Here is a 12,780-nt window from a genome sequence, read left to right on the forward strand (position 1 = left end):
ATCCGTTTCTGTTCAGGGGATTCAATTTTCTTCCTGCTTCATCAGATTAACACCAATGTAACTCCATTAACTACCAGGGAAGTTGCTCCTGATCTGAAAATCAGACCCGTCGGATTTTCTGGCTGTTGCGTGCAGTCGCTTCACTCAAAGGAGCGAGGGTGGATGTGGGATGTGCCTACAGAAGCCCTCCTTTTATGTGGTTTGGGGGGTTGGGGGTTTTGTCTTTCCCCCATTTTAAACACATAATTTACTCTTATTTTTTTAATCCCAAGGACCTCATTATGATTTTCATTTTCTACTTGCTGATGGCAGCCTTGCTTTTTCTCCCCCGTTCCTCCCCCTGTGCTGCTCCAGCCTGATGCTGATGATGGCCATCAGGAAGAAGGCTAGAGGTGCTTCCTCATTTCAAACCTCCCTGTCCCGGGCGGTGAGCGGTGTTTTTCTAAACCTTTCATTGCTCCAACAAAGCAATAAGCAAATGCTTGCCCAAGTTCTGCTGAAGATCCTGTAAGAATGTACAGTATTGCGGGGAATGGGAAGTCCCAGTACATTCTCCTAAACTTTAAGGGCACCCTGAAGTTACCCCAGCCCCACGCTGCACTAGGAGCCTGCACCAAAAGTGGTACCATGAGTCACATTAACACACCAAGCCTGGCAAGGATGACAAAGCAGAAATCCTGGTGAAGAGCCTTGCTTTGTCCAGTGATTGCTACTGAATAAAGTCACTATGATGAACCTCCTTAGCAGTAAGACGGGTCTGAGGCATTAACATGATCCCTCCAGTGTTGCACTACAATTGGGTGGTTGTTCACTGTCATCTCACTGCACAAACCCCGACTCTATAGCTGCACCCTACCAAGGCTTCTGTCTGGGCAGGACAACGTGGCCCCAGACACCAATTCCCACCCAAACCACTCCGCTATCCCCTCCACCCCACACCACTGCTCAGCGGGACGTACCCACACTCTGCGCTCGCCTGGACACCCAGCTAAGGTTCAATGATTTGTGGGGTTCCTGCTTAGCAGGTAACACCCTTGGTAGCGCTCACGGTCTGCTTGTTAAACAGGACGTAAGGTTTGTCCAACGACCTCAAACAACAACATCTAGAACATTATGACCAGCAAGGTCACCTCCTTTCACCAGGCTTCACTGCAAACTCCAAGCCAACAGCTGTCCACGTATCTTGTCCGACAACTGACGAGCTGTACGGGCATCTCACCACTGCAAGTTGTTGTCAACCCCCCTCTAAATCCAAACCTCTGCTTTTCAGACAACCATCAGCCCAGCACAGTGGTGGAGCTGGCCTTTGAGTCAGTGTCTGGCCATCAGGACCAGCGGAGGAGGAGGGTTTGGCAGAAGGCAGGCGATCTGTTCATTGTGCAACTCGCTCAATACCCCATTGCTCAGAGAAGTTATGAATTTGAGCAAGGAAGTTTGTCTGACAAGTTCTTAGGCAATTTTCTGTACTTTTATTTGAAACAGGAATCTGATTATAACAATAGTTATAGAATTAAGACCAACTCTCGCCCTGGCACTAGAAGAGGAAGAAATAAACAAAACCAAACACTCAGCTGCATGTTTCTGTGTAACAACCTCTGAATTAAAATGGAGCAACACGACTTGACATACAGAACGACCTCAATTAGCATATGACGGGCTGATTATACCTTGGCATATGGATGAGCCCTTTGCTAAGAAGAAAATATCAACCACATTCACAGTGTCTGTTTAAATAATGCTTGAAACACTCAGTGACCAGAGGCTAAAGCCAAAGCGAAGCGGGTCAGTGGTACCAAGCTTTGGAGAAGGAGCTCACCTTCCCTGCGGAACCAGATTTGCTGTTTCAAGCCGTTTTAGAGAAACCTCAGGGGCGGGGGGGGCACGTGCAAGTATAAACCATCGCACTCCATACGCATGTTCCCTCTGAAGCAGTACAGACCCGTTGGTATTTCTCATCAACTTCAAACAGCATTCAGTCAGCCCCTAAAATGATGGTACCACATGTCCAACGCATGCTGCTGTGCTTGTTAGTGACCTGTTAGTATTCAAAAGAAGGGTAAATTCAGTAAATAATCTTTATGTGTAAAAGGAACAGGATGACATTTGAACTACTGTTGGATCGATTGTTTTCACAGAATCAACCAGGTTGGAAGAGCCCTCTGGGATCATCGAGTCCAACCATTGCCCTGACACCACCATGGCAACTAGACCAGGGCACTAAGTGCCATGTCCAGGCTTTTCTTAAACCCCTCCAGAGATGGTGACTCCACCACCTCCCTGGGCAGCCCCTTCCAATGGCTAATGACCCTTGCTGAGAAGAAATGCTTCCTAATGTTCAACCTGAACCTCCCCTGGTGAAGCTTGAGGCTGTGTCCTCTTGTCCTATCGCTGGTTGTCTGGGAGAAGAGGCCGACTCCCACTCCACTACAACCTCCCTTCAGGTAGTTGTAGACTGCACTAAGGTCACCTCTGAGCCTCCTCTTCTCCAGGCTAAACACCCCCAGCTCCCTCAGCCGTTCCTCGTAGGTCAGACCCTCCAGACCCTTCACCAGCTTGGTCGCCCTCCTTTGGGGTCGCTCCAACCCCTCAACATCTTTCTTGAAGTGTAAGATGTAGCTCAGTTAATCCTGACGCTTTTATAGAGCAGCTCTACAGAATGAAAGGTGGTGCAGGAGGAATCAAAATCCCCCGTGCTTTAAGCCTTGAAAATTAAATCCACATTAAACATCATCTAGTAGCCAGCGCCCTGGGGTACCGGTCCTGAAACACACATTTAATACAGACACTATGCACTGAGATGCTGAGTTAAGAGTTTGGATGGGAGTTGCGAGATGCAAGCCCTCAGAATTTCACCCTTCTGGGCTGCGAAACAATTTAATGCAGAAGATGAGGTTTCTGCATTGCAGACATTTTTCTTCTTATTAAATATATGATGTATTTGGTCACCAATGTGAAGAGACTTTATCTAAAAGGAGGCTTTAAGAGGAAAATTGGAGGTGTCCTTGGTAAAGTTGCACAGAATAGCCACAGCAACACAAACGTGGCTAGGTAAAACCACCACTAAACCCCCATTTAACTACTGCCCAGTCCAGCTGTCGTTTCCCAAATGGTGAAGGTTGCATTAATGGGAAGCACCTCTGTACCCACACACGATACCATGCAAGGAGGAGCTAAGGGAGGCCAAGAAAACATTTTGTGAGTAATACATGTTTAAAGAAGAAAACTATAACCAAGTTATGGCAGTATGCACCTCAACCAGGACTATGCACATTCCTACATCAACAGGGATCTATTTTATACTGTCAAGGGTTCACAGAATCAACCAGGTTGGAAGAGACCTCAGGGATCATCGAGTCCAACCATTGCCCTGACACCACCATGGCAACTAGACCAGGGCGCTAAGTGCCATGTCCAATCTTTCCTTAAACACCTCCAGAGATGGTGACTCCACCACCTCCCTGGGCAGCCCCTTCCAATGTCTAATAATCCTTTCTGAGAAGAAATGCTTCCTAATGTCCAACCTGAACCTCCCCTGGCGAAGCTTGAGGCTGTGTCCTCTTGTCCTATCGCTAATTGCCCAGGAGAAAAGGCCGACTCCCACTTCACTACAACCTCCCTTCAGGAGGATCCATGTTCAATGCAAACACGGCGTCTCTAAGCTTCTGCAGTATTCCTAAGAGCAAAACGCCCCTCTAAATCATAATCAATGAACAGGCACATGAAGAACACCAGACAATTCCCTCCAGAATTCATAATACCATCTATAATGCTTAAGGCCTGTTGGACACCACCAAGTATCCCACCTTCACCTGGGTCAGTACCAGGTTACCAGGTCAGCTTCATCTCCAAGCGCCGGCTGAAGTTCCCTGCTGTAAGCTGGCACCGCAATCCTCTGTTCCCGTTTCGCTGCTGGGAGGCTGGCCCACGAAGGCATTTTTGTTCACACAACTGAGGAAGAGAGGGGCCCAAGCCCGACTCACGCTTCTCTAGCTGCACAGGTTCTCTCAGCCCGGAGCCCTGTGCTACTGCAGCTCTTCTGGAAGGTGGGAGCTTTCCAGCACTACGTTTGCAGCACAAGCAACAAACCACAATCAGCTTTTGAGGAGTCTTTTTTATTAAGATAAATCCAGCAAAATTCCTAACAGTGGGTACATACAACCGACCTGCCCTTTTAAAAGAAATGTTTGTATTTCATTTAAAAACATGATTACACTTTTATTTATTTATTTTTTTTTTCAAAACTGACAAAATAAAATTACATTTGGGAAACAACAGATTTCCAGCTCTTAGGTTTTTCATGAAAATAGCTCACCTTCTTTATAAAAGCAACCCACAGAACCACTGGAATGTTTAACACGGTTATTTGTTTTGAGACCTCCCCACTTTAAGAAACCATACAACACGTACAAGGGAAAAATTAAAATCTGAAGTCTGTAAGCATGACTTACACAAAGAGGGACACACTGACAGAAGTCAAAAGCTACCACCACTTATTCTTTCCATGTACCATACAAACTATTACAATCACAAAATTTAAAAACAATGATTTTTTTTTTTGTTTTGTTTTGTTTGTTAGGGATTTAATTCCCAAGTAACCGAGATGAAGATGTTCCATAATTAAATTCATGCTAAAAAAACCTGCATTTATAAAATAGTTGATAAAAATATTCCTCTCTGTTAACAATACAGCATGGAGGTACGGATACCAAATGATGGAGATATAGGGCAGGGTTAACGTTACTCGGACTTGGCTTCCTTATCATCAGATGCTTCAGCAGCTGGTGCCTACAAAAGTGTTTGGGAAGAATAGAAATATTATTCGTAATGCTGATCGGATTAATTCTAACAAGCATCAAAGAGAGACTCGTTTGTTAGCACACACATGGACAACGTTTTGTGTAGACAGACAAGAACGCACAGAAAGTATCAACCCACCACCATGGTGGCTGGTAATTCTAAAAGCTAAAGCACAGGTGAGTATGAATTGGTGATCGAGTTCATTTTGGAATGTTAAGTGCCTCTAGAGGCAGAAGATTAGAACATATTTTAGCTTAGGATCAATCCCACGCTAGGGAAAATCAAGTCCTCATCTCATTAAGTCACGGGGAAGTGTAAGAATTACACATAAAACTTGTTTATTGTCCAAACTTTGGGGAAATTGGTTCTCACCTGTTTCCTATAAAATGTCTGCTATTACCTTTTAAGTCAACACATCAAAACTGCAAAGCTCCAATCAAAGATCCTTTGAAGTACATTAGCCCCATATTAATTTTTAGCGAAGAAGCTCCTCAATTAGTTTTAAAAATGAAAGAATAAACAACCCATTAACTGGATAATGATACTCAACACATGAAGAGAAAAATCACTGTAAATCAAAAGCAACAGGGAACAAAACAGGCTGGTCTGTGCCTACAGGGGCAAAGGGAGCCCGTAGCAAACGTTGCGCTTCTACTGTCAGCAAGAAATCTGCTAGGGAAAGGCCATCAGGAGCTGACTGAAACTTGCAGCTAGTCCTAGAAAATGGCATCTCTTAGTAGTAGCTGATACAGTAAGAACCTGTACAAAAGAGGCTTGCAGATCAAGAGACAAGACCAAGTTTATTTTGCAGATCTCTTGTTGAATTGTTCTGAGGCGAAGAATTGTTTTAAAGAATTGTGTAAAACTTAAAACCAGATTTCTGGCCCAGTACCAACCCGTGCTGAGCAGAAGAGGCAATCCAGCAGTCCAGGGAGGATATGCAAAGTCAGCTCAGGGCTGGATAGCAATCTTACTGAGCTCTATTGTTCCCCAAATATTCTGCATTGCTCTTGTGCCAGCCCCGAGAAGGACACTACGGCAGCACAGCCCACCTGTGGAAGGGCTCTGTCAGATAGCAGGAAGGAGTTTGAAGGAGAACGCTATTCTTTCAGGCTCTCCCTGGGAGCTGCCCTGTGCATACTGCAGCTGGTCTGTCCTTACAGGATGGCAGTGAGACACAGCCCCTGCTGACCAGGAGGCCGAGCATTAGCTCCCGCAGATGTATTACCCATACATCTGTGGTTACTCCCATGTTTACCGCAGCTAAAGTACCTCGTTAGTTTTGGTATCTCCATTTTCAGAGTGGTTTTCTTCTTTCGCATCCTCTTGTTTAGTTTCGTCTTTGCCTTTGGCTCCTTTCTTCCCTTTTGTCGCTGCCTTTTTGTCCTCCTTTTTATCATTTGCTGCCTTTTCTTTCTGTTGAGAAAACAGACCGTGATACGGTAAATGCTAATTCCCACTTCATACACCTGCACACGCACATTCTCAACTCTAGAACCTCCTACACAACCTGCTCCTGCACACTGAACTTCCTACTGACAAAGATGAGATGGAAGTTTCTAAGAAGTGTTTTCCTTCTGTTCTGTCCCAAATGTGCTACTGGGAAGTGCATAATATAAAAGCAGCCATGGCTGGGTTTAAAAGAATTCCTATTTTAAATTGGCATTCAATTAAATTAGCTAAAAAATGCTGGAGTTGAACTGGCCTGCTGCTGAAAGGCATACCACAGAACAAGAACATGGACAACGAGTGGAAATACCAGAATACTTCAGATGTGCTGTTAATGCCTATTTAGAAAACTGTAACAAAGCTGTAGTCAAAGGACTTTCCCCCTTCCCTGCCAGAAATATTCCTTACTACAATAAACCATTCGTGTGATAGACAAGTTGGGGGCTCGACAGCGTCACGTCCATAACGACAAGAACTTTGCATTTATTATTTAAGTGCAGTTTTTTATATGTGGATCAGGCTAAATCAAAACAAAACTTGATGCTACAACTTCTGTAGTAATAGTTCTACATATGGCAAGGTCAGATCCCAACCCCAATGCAGTAATAAGTACGACTCTCATTAGTTTCACCTTGGAGGATCTGCCTCTTGCTGCCAAAAAGTAACTGCACTAAGGAAACTAGCTTAGCTCCTCGCTTGATTAACCTAGTTCCAACAAACGAACCATAAATATCTGCAAAATCACTACTCACAGGTAATTGAAGATAAACAGATAATCACTGCATAAATATATATCTCTACTCAGAAGGTGGAGTTGTCTCAGTGACTAGAAGTTACCAAAAGTGTACTTTCTTATGTCAACACCTCGTTTGTTAGCGTACAAAATTAATTCACATTAAAAATGAGATGCTTGCTGAGGGTAAACTCAGATACAGAGTATATGGGGCAAAGTCACCTGATTCTTCAATGATAATGATGAATAAAAATTCAACAAAATTAACACCAAACCCTACAATAATGCAGAAAATTTAAACCGTGAGGTTAGCAGCACTCCAGTGGGTGAGCGTCTTTTTCCTCTCTAACCTCCCACTCCCCAGCCTGACCTTGCTGAGGGATTTCAGCCCACCCAGGAAACTCTGCTACAATGTGGTGTTAGCAATCCCCTTCTCCTGCAACACACCTCTCCTCCTCTCTGGGGCCTCATTTATCAGAGATATGTAGCAGCTCTTTCCAAGAGAAGGAAGAGAGTCAGCAGAGGAGGAGAGACAGAGTATGCCTCCACTCACTCCTTTTCCCCTCCGTTGGCTGAACACTCCTCCAACTTTCAAGAGCGGGAGAAGATAAATATCACAGGAATATCAGCACCCAAGTGTTCTGGTACTGTTTGGCAGCAAGATTTAGCACTGCAACACTACTATGGCACTGGTTTGCTCTCTGTCACTTGAACAGACCTCATCAGACCTCTGAAGCACACATGTAAGTAGTCCACTGGGAAGGGTTCCTCAGCAGCACCAGTACGCTCCAAACTCATGAGCACAAGTGTCCTAGTCACTTGCTCTTCCAACATAAGCCAGAAAGGATTTGTAAAGACTTGGGGCTGTTTGAAGAAGGGTATCTTTTCCCTTACCCCACCAAAAAAAAAGACAACAAAGTATTAACAGAGCTAAAACTGTAATTCTCTGTAGCCCCCTGTTTGCTGGTAAAGCCCAGCTTAAGAAAGGATCTGAGGAGAATCCACAGAAACTCGCCTCGATTGCTGGACAGACCAGAGAGAAAGTGTCTCACAGCACACGGGTGTGAGGGAGCATCCCGGGGTCTCTGCTCTGTTCTGCAAGGTCCGTGACTTCTGGGGACAAGCTAACAGCTATTCTGGAAGGGATTAAGCCCCCTTCCACAACCCAGTGCCTCCAGGAAAACAAACAGTCAAGGATAAACCATTATTTTTTCAATTTCCAAGTTGCTTTCATCCTCTCAGCTAGTTCTGAGCTAATACCATTGTATTAATTTACCTGAATAATTTTTCTATAGAGATGGCAACATCAATTCAGCAATAAGGTCACGAAGAGCAAGCCCCAGCGGCAGGCTGCCCTCTGCCCAGGAGAGCAGCCACTAGAGGGAGGTGGCATCCAGAGTGTGCCACCGCAGGAATGCAGAGCAGCAGGGCTCCTGAGTTCCCCTGCGGCTCCAGAATGGGATCTAGAAACCCAGCTGCACGACCAAGAGGCAGATGTGAAAAACTTGCTCTGCACACCACTGCGATTACAGAGCTGAGGTGTGGGGTCTCCAAAACAACAAGCAGGGTTCTCCTTGTCCATTTCTCGTGACATCTCTGCTGCTCCATACAGCAGAGAATAGTTTCCATCCTCTGGAAGCCTGCTGTGCCATGTGCAATGGCAAGGACTTTTAAATGTAGAGAAAAGAGCTGGTTCCCAGCCCGTCATCCCCTTCTGTAACTAAAGCATCTCTTGGCCTGTGCTTTGTCCGTATGACCATCCAAAACCACAATGGAAAATGTATGATGGGAACAGGTTAAGAAGAACACTGAAGTTTTGTTGTTGTTTTTTTAATCATCTGAAAAATCCTAATACAATCTGAATATTTACAGATAGATCTAAAAATAGCACCGCAAGCTGTGACTGCTGGGGAAGCCTGTGACAGGAAGGGGGTACAAAGAAATACCTCATGGATTGCAGAACTGTCCCCTTTTAACTTTCAAACTGTTGCTCCAAAGCACAGAGGAGCTTTAAATAGTTTATTTTTTCACTATACTGTCAGATATGGCAATATTTTTGACATTTCCAAAAATATCCAGCTTAAGGAAACAGGTATGTAGGACTTTATCTCCAGTGATTAGAACATGATAAACTGATAACTAAATGAAAAGATGCCTTTGAATGAAAACATCGTAAGAAACTGTAATTAAAAGCATGATTTTCAATGCCTTCTCTAATTGAGTCTCTGATCTCTATTCAAAGCATCATTTTCCCAACAAAACATCATATGAAACTTCAGAATGGCCTTGCAAGGCAAGCAGTAAAGCCTCTCCCCAGCTGATTTAAAATCTGTTCAGTTTACCACCTTCCTTCACTAGGAATTGGATAAAATTGTCTTTATGTCTTTCACATTCTTTTAACTCACATAATTCAACTTTACATCTTTAAAGAAAATTATGAAAAAGCAAAATGGTTAGTTGTGGATGTCCTCCCCCCACCCATAAACACTTTGAGAAAGAAAAGTATAACTTCAGTTCAAGAGATCTCAAACACTTACCTTAGGTGCTGCCTTTTTGGGCTTTGGCTCCGGTTTAGGCGGAGCAGGTTTCTGTACAAAACACATGTAAGAAACAGAGTCAGAGGAAAGGTATAAATGTTTCAGCAATACGTTGGTAACTTCTGAAAATATTCAAACAAAAAACAGTTTAGAGCTGTCTGCTTCATTCTGTAGCCCAAAGGAGTAAATGTCAGGGACAGATCAGTGTCTTTCGTTACCCAAACCCGTGTTTCCTCACGGATGTTACGGTGGTTGTGGTACAGATGCTGACAGTAGTAGTAAGTGGATCATTACTGTGCCTGGGTGTTACTGTCTGCTGCGAAGGCAAGCGTGGGTCAAAAACGAAAGGTATTAACATCTGGACATAACTCTATGTATGCACACACAGCTCAGCTTTCACTAAAATTAAGTACTTTCTTTTTTAACTAGCAACCGTGATCCACTTGGCGTCTCCAAGATGGCTTAAAAAAGGGCTGGGTGCCCTAAACGTCTGTAGCAAAGGATGCCAAGAGCCTGGTTAAGGCTGTGACTTTGGGCTGAACCCTACTGCATGACATAGATTTACACCCTCTAGATCTCAGCTTACCCAACAGTTGGGCCCACAAAATCAATGGGCAAATTACAAGCATAAGGAGAGAGCAGTTATAGAGCTATGAGCAGGTATGTGTGTGGAGAAGACCTACAGAGAACAAACGCATCTTGAAATCAATATTCCTTGACTCTGGATACTCGTATGTCCACACTGAATGTTAACTTACACAGACATTGTATCTCATGTGAAATGTCTAAAAGTAAGGCTGTAATGTGTTGATACTCAAGGCTTAGAAGCATAGTATAGGAATTTTACTTTTAAATAGTGCAATACTCTAACCATGACTTTCACGGTGGAAGAAAAGCAAATAGTTTCTCTAGAACTGTCCCCCAGAACTCAGCATCCCACGCGACGTAGTATTAAAAGAGTAAATAAAGATACTTACAGCAGATAGTCTAGCCGACCTTCTCTTTGGCTGTGTAAAGAAAGATGTGTCACTAAAATTCAGAGAGAATGTAACGCAGTGCTTTCTCAGAACTGCAACCCCGCGTAACACGGTCATCAAGTCCCATATGAATTGTAGGATTTATGAAACTATTGGCATTATGGCGATGACTTCCCGAAAGTGCAGCTTTGTTCAATAGTTCTCACTCTATGCTGCTGCGTTTTACCCCAGTGAGGTGCCCACCTCAGGTGACAGGCCCAGGGCTGGGCCTGGGCACCCCAAACCCAGGCGCAAGGCCCGAGCTTGCACCCACACCCCTAGAGCATTGTAATTTATGTGGAGCACCACAAAAGTTCTTGGAGGAACGGGGACCGGCACCGCAGCATCTCCTACCTCCTCCTTTGCCTCGCCTTCAGCTGGAGCCTGCAAGGAAAGCGAAACGCTGAGGTGAGAAGACGACAGCGCCATCCCCTTGCGCTCAGGGATGCCCGGGGAGCTCTCAACGCCAGCCGGGAGGAGCACCGTACCCCCTGCCTCCCTTCCGCGCTCCCCGGGGCCGGCGGCTGTGCCAGGAGAGGGAAGGGAGGGCGATGGCGGACCCCTACCCCCCCTCCGCCATGCCGCAGCGGACTACAACTCCCACAATGCCTTGCGGCGGCCGCGCCTACGTCACCACGCACCGACGTCGCCGCGTTTAAAAAGTTCCCGCCAAATTACCTGCCACAACAAGGTCGTCGCCGGCCCCGCGCAAGGACAATGTCGGCGACATGGCACCGTCGCGCACCGCCCGCGGGGCTTCGACCGCGGCCCCGTCGCTCCCGGACCCGCCGGCGGCGGGTCCGGGAGCGACGGGGCCGCGGTCGAAGCCCCGCGGGCGGCTGAGGGGAGTCCCGGCGGGTGGGGGGCCGCTGTCTCCCCGCCGCCTCCTCCTCGGGCGAGGGGAGCGGGGGGGCCCGGCGGTGCCGGCCGAGCTGAAGTTACTAATTATGGTGGTGAATCCCTTCCCCGCTTTTCCTTCAAGGACAGTTTCAAAATTCTGCGCCGCCTAATGGCACCAAATTACCATTGCACAACCATCTGGTATGACAAGAAGTGGGAGAGGAGGGAGGGAGGGAAGAGAGAGAGGAGGAAAAAAAAAAAAAAAAAAGGAGAACAAAGGCAAACGCAGGAGAAAGAGGCACCGTTTAGCCCCAAATCTTCCCGGGGAATGGCCCGATCTGCTCTAAAATGCCGGCGGGAAGGCCGGGGCCGTTCGGCGGCGGGGTTTTGGGAGCCGGGCGAGCGGCAGAGCCCTCCGTGCCTAGCGCTGCCTGCCTGTGTTCTCCATAGGGGCAGCAGCAGCACTATGGCTGTTTGTAATCCAGCATGGAGACACTGCTCAGCCTTCTCCTTGCAAACAAAACAGCCCAAAGTGAACTCGCAGGCTCCCCTGCCCGCGCCCTGCTCCCCACCACACGCCCCAGCCCTCTCCCTCCGGTCCCGGCTTCACTTTAGGACATACACAAAAAATTAAAAATGCAAAAACTCCACATACACACGCGCGCGCGCAAAAATCCACAGATAATGTTGCAAACGCCGCTTTGATCTCTCCCCTTCGTACCCCATCTGTCTCCCCTATTTTTTTTTTTGTACTTACCTTTCTTTTGGGCATAGTTGCACCTTAATAGTTGATTGCAAAATATATAGATATATATATAAAAAATAAATGTAACCACCAAAAAACTGTTTCAACCGTTCTGCAAAATTGCCAAAAAAAAAAAAAAAAAAAAAAAGAAAGATGTATAAGGGACCAAGAGTTAATTGCAGCAGAAACTGAACAAAAAAAATTCCCCCCCTCTTTATTGCAAACAGTAAAATACACCAACACGCAACCAAACTGCATGAATGGGGAGCGCGAGATGGGCCCAGCCGCCGAGTGACGGCCGCGGCGGCCAATGGGAGCGCGCGCAGCGGGCCCGGGAGGCGGGGCGTGGGCGAGGGGGGCGGGGCGGCGGCCGTAGCGCCAGAGACGCTCGCAGACGGAGGGACGGCGGGTCGCTACGCTGTCTGCGCAGCGGAGCCGGCCTAAAGCGCGCGGTGAATACGGCGCCGCCGGCAGCCCCAGCGCGGCCCGCGGGGGACGGCGAGGCGACGCGGCGCAGGGGCGAGCCCCCGGCCCGCCGCCTCCCCGAGCGCCTCTGTGCCCGCCGCGTCCTGCCCCGCCGGCCGCAGATTCCTCCCCCCCCCGCCTCCTTCCCCGCGTGCCCCCAGAGGCCGGGAAAGAAACTTCCCCGAAAGTTACCACAGG

The 12,780-nt window shown here is 46.9% G+C and overlaps 1 protein-coding gene across 1 annotated transcript; it reads right to left on the reverse strand.

The window, feature by feature from the left end:
• Positions 1-4,093: 4,093 nt before the first annotated feature.
• On the reverse strand, positions 4,094-12,371 carry HMGN5 (high mobility group nucleosome binding domain 5). The gene is made up of 6 exons (XM_068412011.1): positions 12,130-12,371; positions 10,887-10,916; positions 10,494-10,523; positions 9,517-9,567; positions 6,070-6,213; positions 4,094-4,785 (listed from the first exon to the last, which is right to left on the reverse strand). Exons 1-6 carry the CDS (start codon positions 12,142-12,144, stop codon positions 4,738-4,740), a joined length of 318 nt encoding a protein of 105 aa, XP_068268112.1. The 5' UTR covers positions 12,145-12,371; the 3' UTR covers positions 4,094-4,737.
• Positions 12,372-12,780: the final 409 nt, after the last annotated feature.

This window comes from Nyctibius grandis, chromosome 13 (genome assembly GCF_013368605.1).
Source record: "Nyctibius grandis isolate bNycGra1 chromosome 13, bNycGra1.pri, whole genome shotgun sequence".
Taxonomy (NCBI): Eukaryota; Metazoa; Chordata; class Aves; order Nyctibiiformes; family Nyctibiidae; genus Nyctibius; species Nyctibius grandis.